The sequence below is a fragment of the Myotis nattereri genome (genome assembly GCF_964212035.1).
Source record: "Myotis nattereri genome assembly, chromosome: 2".
In the NCBI taxonomy this organism is placed as follows: domain Eukaryota; kingdom Metazoa; phylum Chordata; class Mammalia; order Chiroptera; family Vespertilionidae; genus Myotis; species Myotis nattereri.
Window position 1 is genome coordinate 129,971,008 of NC_138076.1, and position 19,261 is coordinate 129,990,268.

Below are 19,261 nucleotides of genomic sequence, written 5' to 3' on the forward strand. Positions count from 1 at the left end.
AATCATGACAATGTTTGGCTGTTGTATCTGGCTTTTTTAGGGTATCCTAATGATTTTAGGACATCCACTTAATAGCATTTATTACACTTTCATGTTCACTGGTAAAGAGCATTCCATTGTACGGATATGCTACATTTTGTTTTCTAGTACACTTATTTTTTTTTAAAAATATTTCGGTATTGATTTTTTTATATATAGAGAGAAACATCAATGAGAGAAGAACATCATCAAGTGGCTGCCTCCTGCATGTCCCCTACTGGGATCGAGCCAGCAACCTGGGCATGTGCCCTGTCCGGGAATCAAACAGGCAACCTCTTGCTTCCTGGGTCTAATGCTCAAAGGCTAAGCCACACCATCCGGGCATACACCTTTGATTACTGTAGCTTTTGATTATGTTTTGAAATTGAGAGTGAAGGTCCTCTAATTTTGTTTTAATTTTTCAAAATTGTTTTGGCTACTTTTGTTTCCTTGCATTTCCATGTAATTTTAGAATCAACTTGTTCATTCCTACTAAAACAGTCTATTAGGACTTTAATTATGGAAAATTAAAGAAGATAAAATAGAGATATTACATGCTTGTTAATTAGAAGACTTGATATTATCAAGATAAAAATTCTCCACTAGTTGATCTAAAAATTTCACACAATCCCTATTAAAGCCATGAACAAAACAGAAAAGGTTTTACTCTTAATGGAGCTTTTATTTTATAGGAGGAAAACAGGCAAAAAAAAACCCAAAATAAATATATACTGTGCTCTATAGCAATAATTGCTATAAAGAAAAGTAAAAAAAAAAAAAAAAAAAGTGTAATAGCAACAGAGAATGGCAGAATGGGATGTTTGGGGAAGACTTTTCTGCTAAGGGGAAATTAATTATACAAGGAAGTAAGCCTGGCAGGCAGCATGGAGAAGGTTATTCCAGGCGGAGGAAGCAGTGTATGCCGGCTGGAGGAGGAACCATGCCTTGTATATTAGAGGAGAAGCAAGTAGGCCAGGGTGGTTGGATTGAACAGTGAAGGGAGATGAGGTCAGAGTAGAAGGATATCAGGTCATGTAGGATTTGAATGCCAATGTGAGAACTTTGGATTTTATTCTGCATGACATGGGAAGCCAGTGGGATATTGATACAAAGAAGATATAAATTGGCTTAGTTTTAAAAGTAATTGCTGTGTGAACTAAAAGAAAATAAAGAAATAACAGACTTGAGGAAGGCAAAAGAGGAAGCAGGAAGAATAATCAGTGCAACTTCAATAACACTGAAGAAGGTAATGGCAGCTTTGGAAAAGGATTTGGGAGTAGACTTCGGGAGAAGAACTGGATTATATGTGTATTTCACAGTTGGATCTGGCAGGATTTGTTGGAGATGGACAGAGAGTATAAGAGAAATGAAGGAGTGAGGATAATGACAATGTTTTTAGATTGAGCATCTGAAAAGATTGAGATGCCACATACCAAAATGAGGAGACTAAGGAAGGGAAAAGCAAGTTTTAAAACAAAGAGAGCCATCAAAATTTTGGGTTGCGAAGTATTACAGTATTTAAACTGAAGGATGAAAATAGAAAAAAAGAATAAAGTAGTTACATGAAGAGCCTCAATGGATTCAGAGGAAGATAACTATTTTCCGTTATTTCATGTTGCAGGTTGTCTATCTTCATAACAACAACATCACTGCAGTTGGAACTAATGACTTCTGCCCACCTGGATTCCACACTAAAAAGGCTTCTTATTCAGGAATTAGCCTTTTCAGCAACCCAGTTAAGTACTGGGAGATCCGGCCAGCCACCTTCCGATGTGTCTTTGTGCGCTCCGCCATTCAGCTCGGAAACTACAAGTAACTCCCAACAAAGCCCTTATTGTTATAACCTGGCAAAATCCCATTAATGCCATTGCTCAAAAAAGAAAAAAAAAAAAGAAGAAAATGAAAGCCAGATACTGAAATCTTAACTGCAATGTGGATGTTTTTCCCACATGACTTATCATGCGTAAAGCCAAATATGCAGTTAAAATAATTGCCTACAATAAAAAAAGTTTTGCCTGTCATTTCAGAATCCTTTTTTGAAGCTTTCTGTTAATGTTAACTGAGCTATTGCAGATATTCTTAGTTCACTAAATGTAAAATTTAGAGAAAATATGTATGTCCAAAATTTAGTAAAGCTTTTCTTTACAATTTTCAGAAGAAATTAAATTTTAAAAATATCAATCTTCTGTAACTTATAGGATGGTTAGTACCTTTGACATAAAGTCAAAAGTCAAACTTTAGCTTTGTATTAATCCCCATTATTACTGGAAAAGCCTTATTTGAATATGTAAATTCAACACAGGCTATGTAAAAATTTTGCTGTCATTATTTTGAAAAAAATAAATTCACAAGTTCACATTCAAAATATTACTATGGTATAAAAGTGTAATTGTAAACCTTCCCTAGACTTAATTTTCTTAAAAAATAGTCATTGCTTTCTTGAGATAAATAGCACCTTGTTTCAAGTTCTTAGATATTTACTCTGCTCCTGTCCTTTAACATTTGTGTATTGTAACTTACATGATCTATATTCAATGTCAAGCTGATAAAACACAAAACTGGCTTTTTCTGAGTGGTCTAGAAAACTGATATCTTATAGTTACTAAGATACTAAATCAGCTTTAAAACTCTCATGTGTATAATTAGGATACTCACCTGAATATTTCTATAATTCCTAGACATATTAGAAACATTTATTGCATCCAGTTAAACCTTCTTTCAATTTTAGAATTTTTTCTGCAGAGTTTAGAAACAACTATCAAAGCAGACCATTCAACAAGCCTGGGGAATGGGATGATTTACCAAGAATAAATATTTATCAAAGAGTGTATTTATGCCATCAACATCTAATAAGTAAACATGGGAAGACAGTTTGTTTCTTCTACAATGTTGAATGTTTTATGGTTGTATATACTGAAAACTGAATCCAAACTGCTTTAAACTAAAAAAAAAAAAAAAGGAAATACAAAATAGTCCTGCTATTAGGTGAACCTTTAGCTCCAGTTTGATCCAAGTTCTACCTAACTGTCTCAGCAGTTCTTTCAGCTCTGACTTCCTACACTGCATTTTCTGGCTGGATTCTCTTACGGTTGCAAAATATAGATCGCCCCCATTATTTATCTCATTCGGGCCACAAAAGAACATTAGCACAATATTTCCAGGAAAAGTCATGAGATTCTCTCTGATTATTACAAACCAACTTCACAACGCTGTAGTGTCAGTGAGCAAATATTGTTACTTCCATTTCATAGAAAAGTAAACTTAAATTAGAAAGAACTTTCCTGTAGGTAAATACCTGATACAGACCTGGCAACAGAGCTTTCTCTCTTTTTCTTTGTACAAGGCAGGGTTTGGTAGAAAACTGAATTTACCCCAGAGAATTCACATGAAAATAATTTTATGAAGGGATTATTACAGGGTGTGCAGAGTGTATTGCATCAAACCAGGGATGGTGAGGCACCCAGAGGCTGGCCTCTGGTGGACAGCCATTCCCACCAAAGAGCTGAATGAACAGGGAAAGAAATTGTGTTTCTGGAGCCAAATGAGAGGACAGCTATGGAGGACATTCCTGTCCAGGGAGCCATGTCCCTGAAGGAACACAATTCTGTCAGAGGTGAGGTACTGAAGCAGGACATCTACTTTTCCTAATACAGATCCTTCCACTGTTCAAACCTAAAGGAAAGACAACCATGAAGAAAGCCAGGTAAATGAAGTCTTATCTGGAGCAGGCCAGAGAAGAGAGGAAAATGACCTGGTTGAGGAATCTGAAGAATAACTAGCTCAAGTTTTCTAATTGTAATTGTAGAGTTAGTGAACAAATTCTACCAGCCTACAATAAGAATTACACTCACATCATATGCTATCCCAGGCACATTTTCTGAACCACAGTTACTTTAGACTTTTTTGCATTGATCAGAGTCCTAATGAATAAAAAAGCATATATTTGATGAAACTTTGTCAAATGATTAGATGAATCTGCTTTTCCATTCTTAACACCAAGCTATTTTTATAATGACTTTGACTAAAGCAGAGTTTACTCATTCAAATAAGTATGGTTCATGTTAAAAATCAAAGTGTAAACAGAAAACCTACACTGTCAATAGTAAGGGGCAGTCAGTTATGTATTATACAAAAATTTGGCAGAAAACAAAAATAATATTTGGATAATGATGAGAATCATGAGAATTAATGCCTAGAGCTCTACTAGTAAGCTGTTGCATTTAAAGTCATATTTTTCTTTTTACCAGTTACTGTTAGAAATGTACAAAGCTTTGTATAAGCTATTGAATTTAGCTGGACTTCCATGAAATGATAATATTGGTGATATTTAGTCATAGTCTTGTATCAGGTAGTAACAAGGGAGGCTACTTATTGGTTTGGCATAATTCATTCATTCATTCATTCATTCATTCACTTATTCATTCAATAAACTAGACATAGCTCCTAGTGGAAAAATGAAAACAACAACAATAGCTATTTGTTCCTGGAGTTTTTTCAGTGCATGCAAACTGCCAGCTTCTGTACTAGGCTCTTTTTGGACCAGGCATTTATTTATCACAAAAATTCCACAAGAATATACTATTCCCATTTCATGGATGATGAAATTGAGATATATAGGAAGTAAAGAGTCAGCATTGTAACCCTGATTGTTAATCCAGTTAGGTTTGGCCTTAACTTTTGCAATAGTTTATACAATTCATAGCATTGTCAAAACCAAAGGTGTAAGTCTTAAAACACTAAGAAGGGAATATATTCATGGTTCTTAGCAGTTCTTCAGCAGTGTGTTCATAGGTTAGGGTCTTGAGGTTCAAGTGCCATCAAGATAATAACTGTCCTTAGATTGAATACTGTCTTAACTATATATATATGATCTTATTTAATACTTACAATAGTCCTATGGGCTATGTATGGTTATTTAATGTCCCTTTTACAAAAAGGCAAAGGAAGCCCCAGAGTAATCAAGTAATTTTTCCATGGATACACAGCGTATAAGTAAGAAAGACAACTCTTCCATCACTTCAATGTGTTGCCTTCCGCTACTTTAGAAAAAATGTATTTGTGTCTAACAATGAAGCATCAATGAACATTCACAGTATTTTCTGTCTTCTTTGAAATATTATGCAGGGCTATAAAATAACGGGTAATTCCACCAGCTGCAATTAGTAGTATTACATTTCAAAAATGGTGAATTCATTCATAACAAATTGAAAATATTCTACAGTAACACTGTTTAATTTTGAAAATGTTCTATATCAACATAAAAATTTCCTATATCACTAGCTACACATGTTTATGGAGCATTAAAAATGTGATAGAACTAAAAAACATTTTAGATTTTATTTAATTTCAATGCTTTTAAAGTTAATAGCTTTGTATAACTACTTGATATCACATTGAATATCATATTCTAAATACTTCCAATGAGTTTAAATATGACGTCCACAATACAGAGTGGATTTCTATCCATGCAAAAATATTTACTAAGCATGTGTTGCATATTGGGGATATAATAATAAATAAGATGCCCTTCTTGATTTTAAGGGATCTTAAAGGACACAATCATGTAAGCAAATAATAGAAATGTGGAAATATAAATTTTATCATCTATCTATATATATAAAAGCCTAAGCAACCGAACAACCAAATGGCCAGTCGACCGGTTGCTGTGACGCACACTGACCACCAGGGGGCAGACACTCAATGCAGACGCTTCCACCTGGTGGACAGTGTGCTCCCACAGCAGGAGTGCCACTCAGCTGACTGACGGGTGCCAGACGCAGGGCTCCTGGCTGGCCACGACAGCCTGGAGACCCCAGAGGAGCGTTAGTGAGCCTACTGAGTGGCAGCAGTGGCAGGTGCAGTGGGACAAGGATGAGCAGGAGTGGTAGGCAGGAGTGGCAGGCAGCATTGGACTGCCTGTATCAGACTGATCCTAGCAGGCTATGCCAAGGGACGACAATTATGCATGAATCCGTGCACCAAGCCTCTAGTCTACACTAATAAAAGACAAAGATGCTAATTGACCGTACCTTCCCTACACCCTAAGCCATGCTCACCAGCCAATCAGAGCAACTGTATGCAAATTAATCCAACCAAGATGGCAGCCGGCAGTCACAGAGCTGGAGCAAGCAGGAGGCTTGGTTGCCCGGGCAATGGAGGAAGCCAAGCTTCCCGCCGGCCCTGAGCCAGCTGTGGCCTCTGCTCATGGCAACAAAGTTTCAATTATAGAAGACAAATAAATCCCAGATACCTACTTCCAGACAGCCTCCACTGGGAGCTTAGGTGGCTGCGGGCTGTGGCCAGCCTACAAACAGCCATCAGCCCCTCACCCAGGCTGGCTAGACCCTCATGGGGTGAGGGTCCTTGCTGAGGGGCTTAGCCAGCCTGAAAACAGCCCTCAGGCCCTCACCCAGGATGGCCAGGCACCCCAGTGGGGACCCCACACTGAGGGACTGTGGCCAGCCTGAAAACAGCCATCAGCCCCTCACCCAGGCTAGCCAGGCACTCCTATATAATAAAAAGGTGATATGCAAATTGACCCTAACAGCAGAACGACTGGGAATGATTGGTCACTATGACACACACTCACCACCAGGGGGTAGACGCTCAATGCAGGAGCTGCCCTCTGGTGGTCAGTGCGCTCCCACATGGGGGAGCTCTGCTCAGCCACATGCCAGGCTGACGGCTGCCAGTACAGCAGTGGTGGTGGGAGCCTCTCCTGCCTCCTCAGCAGCACTAAGGATGTCCGACTGCAGCTTAGACCTACTCCCCACTGGCAAGTGGACATCCCCCGAGGGCTCCCGGGCTGCCAGAGGGATGTCTGACTGCCAGCTTAGGCCCAATCTCCCAGGGAGCAGGCCTAAGCCATCAGGTGGACATCCCCCGAGGGGTCCCAGACTGCAAGAGGGCACAGGACAGGCTGAGGGACTCCCTTCCCGAGTGCACAAATTTTTGTGCACCAGGCCTCTAGTAGTAATATAAGCAAGTTACAGCAGAGTTCAGGAAAAGAGCTATCAGCTTTGCCAGGGGAGCAGAATATGCACAGAGAAATATGGAAGACCTCACTGAGACAGGTAATGGTTCAGGTGGGTTTTAATGAATGTGAGAGTTCAACAGGGAGACTTTAGGGAAAGGGGCTTCAAGGCAGAGAGTAAGTTCAAAGACTCAGAGGTGTACCTAGGCAAGTCTTCTCTGGGCTGGCAGAAAGGAGCACTTACTCAGATGCTTCCCTTTCTCTGAAGCACAGGCAGTAGTTTACAACCAGAGGTATATACACAGAGCTGAGGACAGCATTAGGGGAAACCACCTTCTCCTCTTCCCACGGGATTGCTGAGTCCCAAAATATCAATTTCCTAGAATGTTCAATAGGAGGGAGAAAATGTCTTCTCTCTTACAATCCCAAGGAGCCTACACTCATTGTGAAGAGGAGGTTTCTATTAGAAGTCCTTCAGGTGTTCAAGGTCCAAGTCATCACTAGATTTATTTTTTTTCCAAACAGGACCTGGAATGCTGAACCCTTTTTCTCTAGTCCTTGTGCTCCATATTGTACCTTTCCTCTTGTAGGGCAAAAGCTTGCAGTTACCATGCTGCTTAATTAACAACTGAGTGAGGGACAGGTGGGGGTAGAAGAATAGGGAAGACCGTTTTGGAATTTTATCTCCAAGGCAGATCCTGCAACATACCCTTTCCATCAGCAAAGTTATTTCTAATTTTGTTTCAGAATCAACAGGAGATAGAGGACTGACCTTTTAGCATCCCTCTTTCAAGTATCTATATCTATATCTATATCTACATCTATATCTATATCATCTATATCTATATCTAATCTATCTATAGAGCATCTATATCTATATCTTCTTTCATGTGAAATAAAGATCTAGGTGGCTCATTCCCTTGATTCAACATTTGCTATTTGCTTGACTTTGGAAAGTTAACTTAGCCTGTCTGTGACTGATTGCCCTGTCTGTAAAATGGGAGTAAAAACAGTACACCCCTTATAAGTTGGTGTGTGAATTAAGTGGGTTGACATATGGTGTGATTCTTTTATCAGAGCCAGGCACCTGAGAAAGACTCAAATATGTTGGGGCTATTGCTGTTATTCCCCAGAATGCATAGTTAGGGCTGCAATAATTTCAAGGGATATTAGGTCCTTAGAACTACAGTGGAGTCTGAGATTGTTTATTTCAAACAAGCTCCCAGGAATGTTGCTGCTGTTTGAGGAACAAAGCAATTGAGTCCTCCCATTACCTAATGTACCATGTCTGTCCCTTGTGTCCCACTGGTAGGCCCCTGTGAGAAACCACCATTGTTTTCATTTTCTAGAGCTACTATAACAAAGTACCACAAGCTGGATGGCTTAAAATGATATAAGTTTATTCTCTCACATTTCTAGAGACATAAAGTCCAAAATCAAGGTGTTGATGGAACAATACTCCCTCTGAAGTCTCTGGGGGAGAATCCTTCCTTGCTTCTTCTGGCTTCTGATAGCTCCAGGCTTGTGACAACGTCACTCTAATCTCTGCCTCCATCTCCACATGGCCTTCTCTCTTCTTGTCTTGTGTGTCTGTGTCTATTCTCCTCTTCTTTTAAAGACCATACTTATTTTTGGATTAGTCTCCACCTCTCTTCAGTAAGACTGCATCTTAACTTGATCATCATCTTAAATAGATCATCTTAATTTGATCTATCTAATCTAATAAAAGAGAAACATGCAAATTGACTGCACCTCCGTTATGCTCCAAGCCACGCCAACCAGCCAATCAGAGTGACTATATGCAAATTAACCCAACCAAGATGATAGCCAGCAGCCACAGAGCTGGAGCAAGCAGGAGGCTTGGTTGCCCCGGCGATGGAGGAAGCCAAGCTTCCAGCCTGCCCTGACTGCTGTAGCCTCTGCTTAAGGCAACAAAGTTTCAATTATAGAAGATAAATAAATCCCAGATACCTACTTCCAGCCAGACTCCACTGGGAGCTTGTGTGCCTGGGGGCCGTAGCCAGCCTGCAAACAGCCATCAGCACCTCACCCAGGCGGGCCAGGCACCCCAACGGGACACCCACCCTGATCCGGGACACTCTTCAGGGCAAACCAGCCAGCCCCAACCCATGCACCAGGCCTCTATCCTTCCTATATAATAAAAAGGTAATATGCAAATTGACCCTAATAGCAGAACAACTGGGAATGACTGGTCACTATGACACACACTGACCACCAGGGGGCAGACGCTCAATGCAGGAGCTGCCCCCTGGTGGTCAGTGCATTCTCACAGAGGGAGCTCTGCTCAGCCACAAGCCCGCTAATGGCTGCCAGTACTAAGGATGTCTGACTGCAGCTTAGGCCTGCTCCCCACTGGCAAGTGGACATCCCCCGAGGGCTCCCGGGCTGCCAGAGGGATGTCTGACTGCCAGATTAGACCCAATCCCCCAGGGAGCAGGCCTAAGCCAGCAGGTGGTCATCCCCCGAGGAATCCCAGACTGCGAGAGGGCACAGGCCTGGCTGAGGGACCCCCCCCCCCCCACCACCGAGTGCACAAATTTTTGTGCACCAGGCCTCCAGTTTTCAAATAAAGTCACATTCACAGGCACTACGGGTGTCATCTGCAACATATCTTTTGGAAGGACACAATTCAATTATTAACACTTTTTATCTTTATAAAAATGGTTATTTATTTTCATTCTTATTTTTACTAACGCTTTTGTTTGATCCTGTGTAGTTTGCAGAAGAGGTTAGAAAATGTGATTTACTTCTGACCCTTTGCGGTTGGGTAAGCCCCCTTCATACATTCGTGTCAGCTTAGGCTGTAATCATTTCTGTCTTAAGGGCAATCATTTTACCAAATCCAAATTTTCCAGAACATGGTATTTATGTTCTTTTAATGCATTCCTCCTCAACTATCTTGATTGAGCAATGAAACCTGCTGTCATACTCATCACATAAATCCAGCATAATGTGGGTCTCCAGTGTCCTTCTGGTTCCGTCAGTATACTGAGCTGTGACTATTATCTTTTCTTTTTTCCTCCCTCCTTTTCTGTAATACTATTCCAAGGAACTCCTTCATTCCACAGTTCATTGCAGCTACAGATACAGAATCTCATGGCCTTGTCTTCCATACAAACAAAGAAATACCTAATCTCTTGAGTAAACTAAAAACACTGTCTGCAGCAGTTTCTCCATCATACAAAGTTCCAAAAAGGCCTGGTTTAAGACTCCTCCTTAATGCACACAGAACCATGTCTCGCCCAGTCAGAGTGGAGACTTCCAAGGCAGACTAGTAAAATGGAGGAAAGTAAAGCAGGACTGGGAAATAGGAACATGAGAGGGTGGAGTTTGCAATTTTATATAAGACGGTCAGAGGAAAATCCTTCAGATAAAGTGACATTTGAGCAGAGATATTAAGGACTAAAGGAAGCACAACAAAAAGAAGGATCTCGAATGAGGAAGATACGCAGAAGATTCTAGTAACAGCAGAAAGGGCAAATGCAAACAGTTAGGAAGGAGAGGCAAAATATGACATGAGGTCAGAGAGGTAATGAGAACCTAAATCTTGCAGGGCATTTTAGGGCGTTTTAAAGATGGCCTTTTCCTCTGAATATGCCAGGAATTTAAAATCATATAAAAACAGTCTAGATTCTGTTTCCCAAAAGAGCTCACATTAACAAAAGTGCAGTTTGCCTCACATGTGGGTTGATAACTTATTGGCGGGTTCTCAGCAGAGGAATGACTTGATTGAACTGTCTATGAAAGAATATTCTGGTTGTATGGGTTGTGGACGGACAGTGATGTTCTCAGAAGAGATATTTAGAATGTTACTGCAATAACCAAGGCAGAGATGATAATGGTGTTGACCTGGATAGTAGCAGAGAAGGTGGTGAGAAAAGTCACACTGCAGAAGTATTTTGAAGATACAGAGGACAAGAATGCCTGAGAAATCAAATGGGGTGTGAGAAAGGAACAATAAAGACAGAGATTCTTTCTCTGACTGGCTTACAAACCCAAAGACTGAGAAACAGCGATCAGGCTATCAATCCCCAGAAGGAAAGTAGGGGAGGGCAGGGGTAAGGGGAAGAGATCAACCGAAGGACTTGTATACATGTATATAAGCCAAACCAATGGACATGGACAACGGGGGGATGGGAGCATGAGTTTGTGTGTGGGGGGGAGGTTGGGGGTTAATGGGGGGGATGAGGACACATTTGTAATACCTTAACTAATAATAAAAAAAAAAAAGACAGAGATTCTTCTTCCAAGCATGTTGGCCTGAGCCACTGGAAGGATAAAGTGGCTGAGATGGAAAGACTGTGAGGAGGTTGAAGTAGAGGGGATGGAAATCAGCAGTTTAATTTTGGATGTGCTCCTTTTGAGATGCCTATTCAATTTCCATGTGTCTGTACGAAGGAGGCTTTCTGGATCTAAGCTTCTGGAGCTCAGGGGAGAGGGCGGGGTTGTAGACATAAATCTGGAAGATGCCAGATTATAGATGTTCCTTCTTTATCAGTGCATAAATGACTTAATGTAATTCAAACTAAGTATTCATACTGTACAATGTTAGCAACACATTTTTACAGAGCCAGTCTGGCCTTTTGCAATGTTCTTGTGGTTTCTAAGATAAATAAACATATTATGCGCCCCCCCCCCACCCCCAATGCCTTTTCAGAGATCCTGACAGCATTTCCAAAACAGTTCTTACTTGAACAACACAAAGAAAGAAAAACCTCCTGAGGAGAAAGGATTTTATTGTTTTTAAAAATCCCTGTTTTTCTCTTATGAGTTTAAAATTGTAAAAAAAAAACGTTTAGATTCCGTTTCCCACAAGAGCACACATTAACAAAAGTGCAGCTTGCCTCACATGTGGGCTGATAACTTGCTGCTGGTTTGACAGTTGTGAATAGACAGTCCTGTTCCATATACTAGTAGAAAGCATCACTGAAACTGCAGGAGTCCCTGTGGGCCTCAGGCACTGTACTAGCACATTTCCCTAGAAAACCATGGAAACATATAAATTCCACAGTTAGGTCATTATTTCATGGGATGCTAGCACAGGCAATTCTCTAATAACTTGTATGGATCATAAATTTATAAACAATCCATATGGTCACTTGATCTGGCATAAATATGTAAAAAATATAAAATCTTTCTATTAAAATAATTGACTTGTTCTTATCTTTTCTCACAATAGCTATGTGTGCATGCTGGGTTGGGCTATGAGGGTAGGTGGATATCCACTTGCAATATTAATATGCTTTTGAGAGAAAATAAAATTTTAATTAATATAATTATTAATTCATTTATTCCTTTATTTCACATATTGTTTGGGAACTTGGAATATCACAGAAACTATGCTAGATTTGGAGAAAATTAAAACCAAGAAATGTATATTTTCGTCCCTGTAGTAAAAACTGCAGGACGTGAAAGTGAGATATTATTTCAATAAACTTTAAAAATGAATGAAAAGATAATATCTGAGATGGTTCTGAGAGGAAATGAAAGTTAAAAGCATAGTATACCCATTAATGATTAAAAATTATAATGTTAGAAAAATTTCCTGTGGCTGTCCTTGACTTCAGAAAAAAAAAAACAAAACAAAAAACATCTGGAACACTGTAAGAAATACCAGGCCACCTACAGATCACAAAGCTTTTACTGAAGTCTAGGGAATGATAAATAGAGCTTATGAGACCAGATGTTTCTGGACACTGTTATTGTGTTTAAGATCTTTCTCATGCCATCTGGATTAATAGATGAATTCTTTCCAGAGTATTTCTTTCTAACTTCAGCAACACTCAAATGTAAATATATTAGAAACCTATTTCCCTAAAATAGACTTAGTAGATTTCTGAAAGACAAAGTTAGTGCGGAAAAGTGCAACTACTCATGAGTGAAATGTACAAGGTAGCCCAGGTTTAAAAGTGGCTGTCATGTTCACAAAGCCTCCATTTGCTCCTGACCTCCAGTATCTGCGTTTAAACTCTTTTCTCAGAAACAATGCCTAAGGCTCTAGTTGGCAAAAGTTGGAAATAGGGTAATAATGTCATTACTCTTTCTGTAGGTTGCTAGAACTCCTTGACTTCGATACTTTCTGTCTCTAGCAACTAGCAAACCAATTTGGTGGTGTTGTTTATTTTTTTCCAGTTTTATTAATGTGTAATTGACATATAACATTATAGATATTTAAGGTATACAACATAATGATTTGGAAATATGTATATACATATCAAAATTATTTCCACAATAAAGTTGGTTAACATCCATCAGTTAATATCCTTTCTCTGGATTTCCTTGCAGTACCAATAATAATAATCATGATAATAATAACAATGCTATTTTGCATTGATATGACAACTTTTGGTTGGTAAGTATATTCACCAATATAATCTCATTGCTGTTTTACAACCAACAGTCCAATTGATTGTATTCTGATAAAAAAAAAAGGCAAGAAATGAGTAATGTAAAAGGGCTTCTATAGACAAATGAGATTAACGTGGTTTTAATCCATTAACGTGGGGACAAATAATTGAGTTGCTAACAAGAGTTGGGAAAGAAAAAGTTCTCTTTTCCTGCTCCAGATTCTTAATGATATCCCCTCTACCCTTTCATTCCCATACTCTCTCATGTATCAGTTCCATCCGTGTTATGGACAGAATGCTTGTGACACCCCAAAATTCATATGTTGAAACCCTTATCCCTAATGGGGCGGTATTAGGAGGTGAGGCCTTTGGGAGGTAATTACCATTAGATAATGGTAATGAGGGTAGGGCCTTGAGTAGGATTAGAGTCTCCAGAGATCTTGCTTTGCTCTGCTCTCTGACATGTGAGGACACAATGGAAAATTGGCCATCTGCAACCCAGAAGAGGGCCTGTACTAGAACCCAATTGTGCTGGCAGCCTGGTTTTGAACTTGCAGCATCCAGAACTGTAATAAATAAATTTCTTTTGTTTACAATCCACCCAGTCTATGGTATCTATATAATAAAATCCCAAGCAACCGTTATGACCAAACGACCAGAACGACCAGTTGACCAGTCCCTATGATGCACACTGCTCACCAGGGGGCAGATGCTCACCACAAGAGCTGCCCCCTGGTGGTCAATGCTCTCCCACAGCCAACCTCCCACAGACAGCCAACCTCCCACAGCCCCTTAACCCCTGACTGGCCAGCCTCCCCATCAGTCCTGATTGGGGGGCCAGCCTGCCAACCTCCCATGGCCCCTCCCCCTGGCCAGCCCTTCCCCGCAGCTGGCTGGCTCCTCGATAGGCCTCGATAGCCGGCCAGGCCAAGGGACCCCACCAGTGCATGATTTCGTGCACCAGGCCTCTAGTTTTATTATAGTAGTCTGAACTGATTAAGATTATTTTCACCATCATAGAGTTTCACATTCTTGCTACATGAATGGGTCAGAAGAGAGCATTTCAGAGGTGGAGATCCCTGTGGGCTGTGGAGCTCGTGCATGTCCAGGTTTCAGAGCTAAGGGAGAGTGTGCTCAGGGGTCCAGACAGCCCATGTGGAAGCCTGGGCTATAGCCTCTGACTCTAAATCAGCTTCCAAGGCAGTGGAGAGCAACAATGAAGAGGAAAAGCCTGTGGTCAGAATGACCTGGGATGGTCTCTGCATTGTTGTTTATAAGCTGTGTGATATGAAGCATATCAGTTTATCACTTTAAGCTTAAAATGGGGAGTAATAATAAAGACACCTACCATAAAAGTCACTTAGAACAATTAACTGATATACTATATGTAAATAATAAAATATCCTGTAACATAAAATAAAAAGGAGAATTAAAGTTGTGAGTGGTGGGGAAGCACTGCTTGAAAACCATTTATCTAGAAAACAAATTTTAAAAATTCTATTTATACTCAAAATAAACAGTGAAAAGGTAATATGTATCAATATGAGATAGAGGGAAACAGAGAACTAAACAATAAGCAGAGTTTAAAGAAATAAAACTGCATCATGAGAAAAATACTACATTTCAGAAACAGTGAAATGGAAAATCAACACTGCAGAAAGAACGCAAAAAAAAAAAAAGACAAAAGAATGAACTGTGGTGACAAATAAGAACAGAATGAGAAAACCAACCCATGGGTACTTGGTTTTTTTTTTTTTTTTTTTAAAAAGAAACTAATTCAAATAGTGCAGGGGAATAATCAAAGGAGGGGAAACATTCTCTGAGTTGAAGATTTGAATCTGCTGCTAAAAAGGGAGACCATAGAGTATCAAAAATTAATTAAAAGCCTGGCCAGTGTTGCTCAGTGGTTGAATGTCAACCTATGAACCAGGAGGTCATGGTTTGATTCCTGGTCAGGGCAGATGCCCAGTTGTGAGCTTGATCCCCAGTGGGGGGCATTCAGGAAGCAGCTGATCAATGATTCTCTCATCATTGATGTTTCTTTTCTTTCCTTCTCCCTTCCTCTCTGAAATCAATAAAAAATACATATTTTAAAAAATATTAATGATCAATAGATGAGTGGATTAAAAAACTGTGGTACATCTACACAATGGAATACTATGCTGCTGCAAAAACGAAAGAACTCTTATCATCTGCAACAGCATGGATGGACCTGGAGAGCATTGTGCTAAGGGAAATAAGCCAGTTAGAGAAAGATAAATATCACATGATCTCACTCATTTGTGGAATGTAATCAACAACATAAACTGATGAACAAAAATAAATCCAGAGACATAGAAGCATCGAACTGACTGTCAAACCTCAGAAGGAAGGTAGGGGAGGTTGGGAGGGGGGAGTAAGAGATCAACCAAAGGAATTGTATGCATGCATATAAGCATAACCAATGAACACAGATACTAGGGGAGTGAGGGCATGTACGGGGAGGGGCTGGGGGGGGTAGTGGTCAGGGAGACGTCAATGGGAGAAAAAGGAAATATGTAATACTTTAAACAATAAAGAATAAAAATGATATTAATGAAAAGAAACCCATTTTGAATAATATTAATGAAATGAAACCTGCCTAATGAAGTACTTGAATTTCAAAAATGAGCATAACACTGCAGACACACAAAAACAATCATACAAGCAAAATGTGACACAAACAACAACAGATAGTCTGTCCAAGGAGGGAAAACACCTGCCTTGGACCGCTCTATGGCATTAAACTTCAAAAGAAACAAAACAAAATTGTCAGGATTTTGATTAATTTGGGGAATATTTATGTGCACTCTTTTATTTATTTCCCTAAGACCTGGGTGTAGTAGGTAGTTAATAAACATTTGTTAATTGAATCAAGAAGGAATAAACACAAGTGAATAGAGCAAGCTTTAAAAAAAAATGTCTAGATATTTTTTAGTTTTTTTTTAAATTAACTTTATTGGGGTGACATTGGTTAAAAGATTATTAAGTTTTCAAATGTACTTTTGTTGTCCAAGAGAACATAATATGATTTCCATTGCCTTCATGTTGTTGAAATGAACAAAGGTTGTTTCTGGTCAATATACTACAGTCATTGATTTGTTCATGAAAAATCTGGGAAGCATTTTCATAATCTATCAGCAAGTACCACTAGCAAAACATCCAAAGCATATCCTCAATCTGTCCCTTTTTCATCAGCGGCAACAAATTCACTCCATCATATCTCACCTGGGATGTGACATATTATGAGTGATTTTCCTGCTTCCACTCTTTCCCTTTCTCTACTCCACTTCCATACAATGCCCACTTCTACAATAAAACAATCTATAAATCTGTACAGTTCCTTGTCCAATGTTCAGCACTAACATGCCATGCTTGTCCTACCTCAGGACATTTATACTTTCTATTCCCATTGTCTGGGACACCTCGATCTATGCTCCAATGCCATTCCCAAGACCATGATTTATGGAGCAATGTGTATTTTCCATCCCAGTTATTTCTTTTCTTTTTCATAATACTTAAATTATTTTCTAAGATGATCTCATTTTCTTGTTTATTACCTTTTTCACTCCAAATAGGTAAACTCATCTGTCTTGTTTGTTCCTATATGCCAAGAACATAGGTTAATTCCAGACACATATTTGGGCATTCAATATATCTTTACTGAACAAATGATTAAATGCATAAATGAATGCCTGATCAAAGAAGAATGGTTGGTTAGTCTCAATACATACCCACACAACTAACTACTCAAGTTCTGAATTATTGTTCAAACTGTGCAAACTAGCTGCTTTTATGTATCTCCTTTTCCTTAATTTGGAGTGTTTGGAAAAAGTCCAGCTAATAGAGATGATTTGTAACTTGTGTTCTGCAAGAGGAATCTGAAGGAGTAACTTGGATATTAGAAGGGAAAAAATATGTTCAAGGTGACACAAGATTAGTACATTTAGTAAAGTCTTCATCACTCCTTGTAAATTTCCACAGCTATCGGATTATGAGACCAGTGTGTGCTAGTAGCAATTCTGATATTGAAAATCACTGTTTATCACAAAGTTACTTTCATTTTGCCATGAATGTCCAAAGAATGACTTATGAGAGAAAGAATATGAATGAGGAAGGAAGGAAGGAAAAAAGGAAGCAAAGAAAGAAAAAAGGGAGGGAGGAAGAGAGAGTGTGGGGGAGGGGGAAGAAAAAAGGAAGAGAAAGAAAGAAAAATTGTTACATTTCTACAGCTGGACCAAATTAGAAAACCAAATGACATTCTCTAGGTTGGATTCTGAACCCAGAAAACTGCAGTTGTGGTAAACACCACATTATTTTTAGCAAGCAAATGAGGGAAAATCACATCTGTAGGACTGGGTTCTGTAAATGTGGTGGGCAAGACAGATACCTTAGGACAGACACAGTCTTCAGAACTGTAAAGTATTGTTACTTGTGAAATGGAAAATTAGAGTTAATGAAGTTTAAAAACAGTTACTTAAAAAATTCCTTTTAGGAGCCTGAGCAAGGGTTTGTTTTGGGTTTGGCTATGTTTACCCTCAGCATAATGTCTGAAAAGCTTTCTTTGGTCATATCATCTATTGAAAAACAGTATTTTTTTTTAAGATGAAGTAATGATTTCTTCCAGATTATTTTCTTCTAAATAAATACTGTATGGACATGGAAATGAAGGGAGATGTGCTTGAAAAATACATTATAATGTTTATCACATTATTTGGAAATGTGATAGAATTTGTAGAATATATAATTTTAATTTTGTGTTATATCTTTTCTCAAATTTGAATCAGAAAGTATAATGTCATTTCAGAAAATTAGTATAATTCCCACACTGTGAAAATTAAATTAAAAATTTTTTAAGGTTTCATCCAAAATGCTCACATGAGCTTAACAGGCAAATTCTTCACTTTATTTTTGCTTGGGATAAGAGTAATAAATAAGATAGAGACTTAGATCATACTTAGAATACAATTCAATAAAATAATGAATCTTCCATTAGCATTTAGGAATTATTCATTATTAAGAATTAGAAATTGTCTCTTTCTGAGACACTATTCTGCGTAAAATTATGATACCAAAACTAAAAGGAACCTTTATTTCAAGGAGCTAATTGCTTCAATGATTTAACTTTAATTTGCTTCATTGTTAGGTAGGTAAGGCTGATGCAAATGCGTACTATTATATCAATGCAAGTATAAATTATGAACTTTTGGCCTGACCGGAGTGTCTCAGTGGTTGCGCATTGACCTAGGAACCAGGAGGTCACAGTTCAATTCCAGATTGGGGCACATGCCCAGGTTAGAGGCTCAGTCCCCAGTAGGGAATGTGCAGGAGGCAGCCTTGGTGATTCTCTCTCATCGTTGATGTTTCTATCTCTCTCTCCCTCTCCTTTCCTCTCTGAAATCAATAAAGATATGTTTTTAAAAACCTCCTGCCCTGTAAAGAACATTGTTGGAGGCACTACAATTATAACAACAACATAAAAAGCAAGCATGCTTGTCATTGTTGGTGGATATATATGCACACACACACATACAAAAAGTAACAAAATAAATGTTAAAAAGGCTAATTGTAATAGGTGCTATGAAAGGAACAAAAGAGTATTTCACTGATACTGGTAGGGAACATGCTGAGAGCAAAGCCCAAGGACTTATAAGTGCTATATAAGACAGAAGAATCTGAGGTGAGCTGGGGGTGGTAGAAAGGAATATGGAAACCATGAGAGACAATATTGCTTATTTGAAGAATGGTAGAGCTGGGAAGTCATGGAATATGGAAGCAGAGGTTTTGTTTCTGAGGCCAGAATTTCTTCATCTTTAACACAGGCTTAATAGTTTGTATTTCCCTTGGTTTTAATAAGGATCAGGTCAAATTGAAAGGGCTTCTA

At 38.9% G+C, this 19,261-nt stretch overlaps 1 protein-coding gene across 5 annotated transcripts in view; it reads left to right on the plus strand.

Annotated features, from left to right (window-relative positions):
- The window catches only part of DCN (decorin), a 41,316-nt gene extending 39,277 nt beyond the window's left edge, over positions 1-2,039 (plus strand). For all 5 annotated transcript variants that reach the window (XR_013995490.1, XM_081082567.1, XM_081082569.1 and 2 more), the window contains one exon: positions 1,640-2,039. Coding sequence is in view for 4 of the 5 variants with exons in the window: in XM_081082567.1 (XP_080938693.1) it covers positions 1,640-1,834 (195 nt within the window). In the remaining variant the exon portion in view is untranslated. The remainder of the gene's footprint in view (positions 1-1,639) is intronic.
- Positions 2,040-19,261: the final 17,222 nt, after the last annotated feature.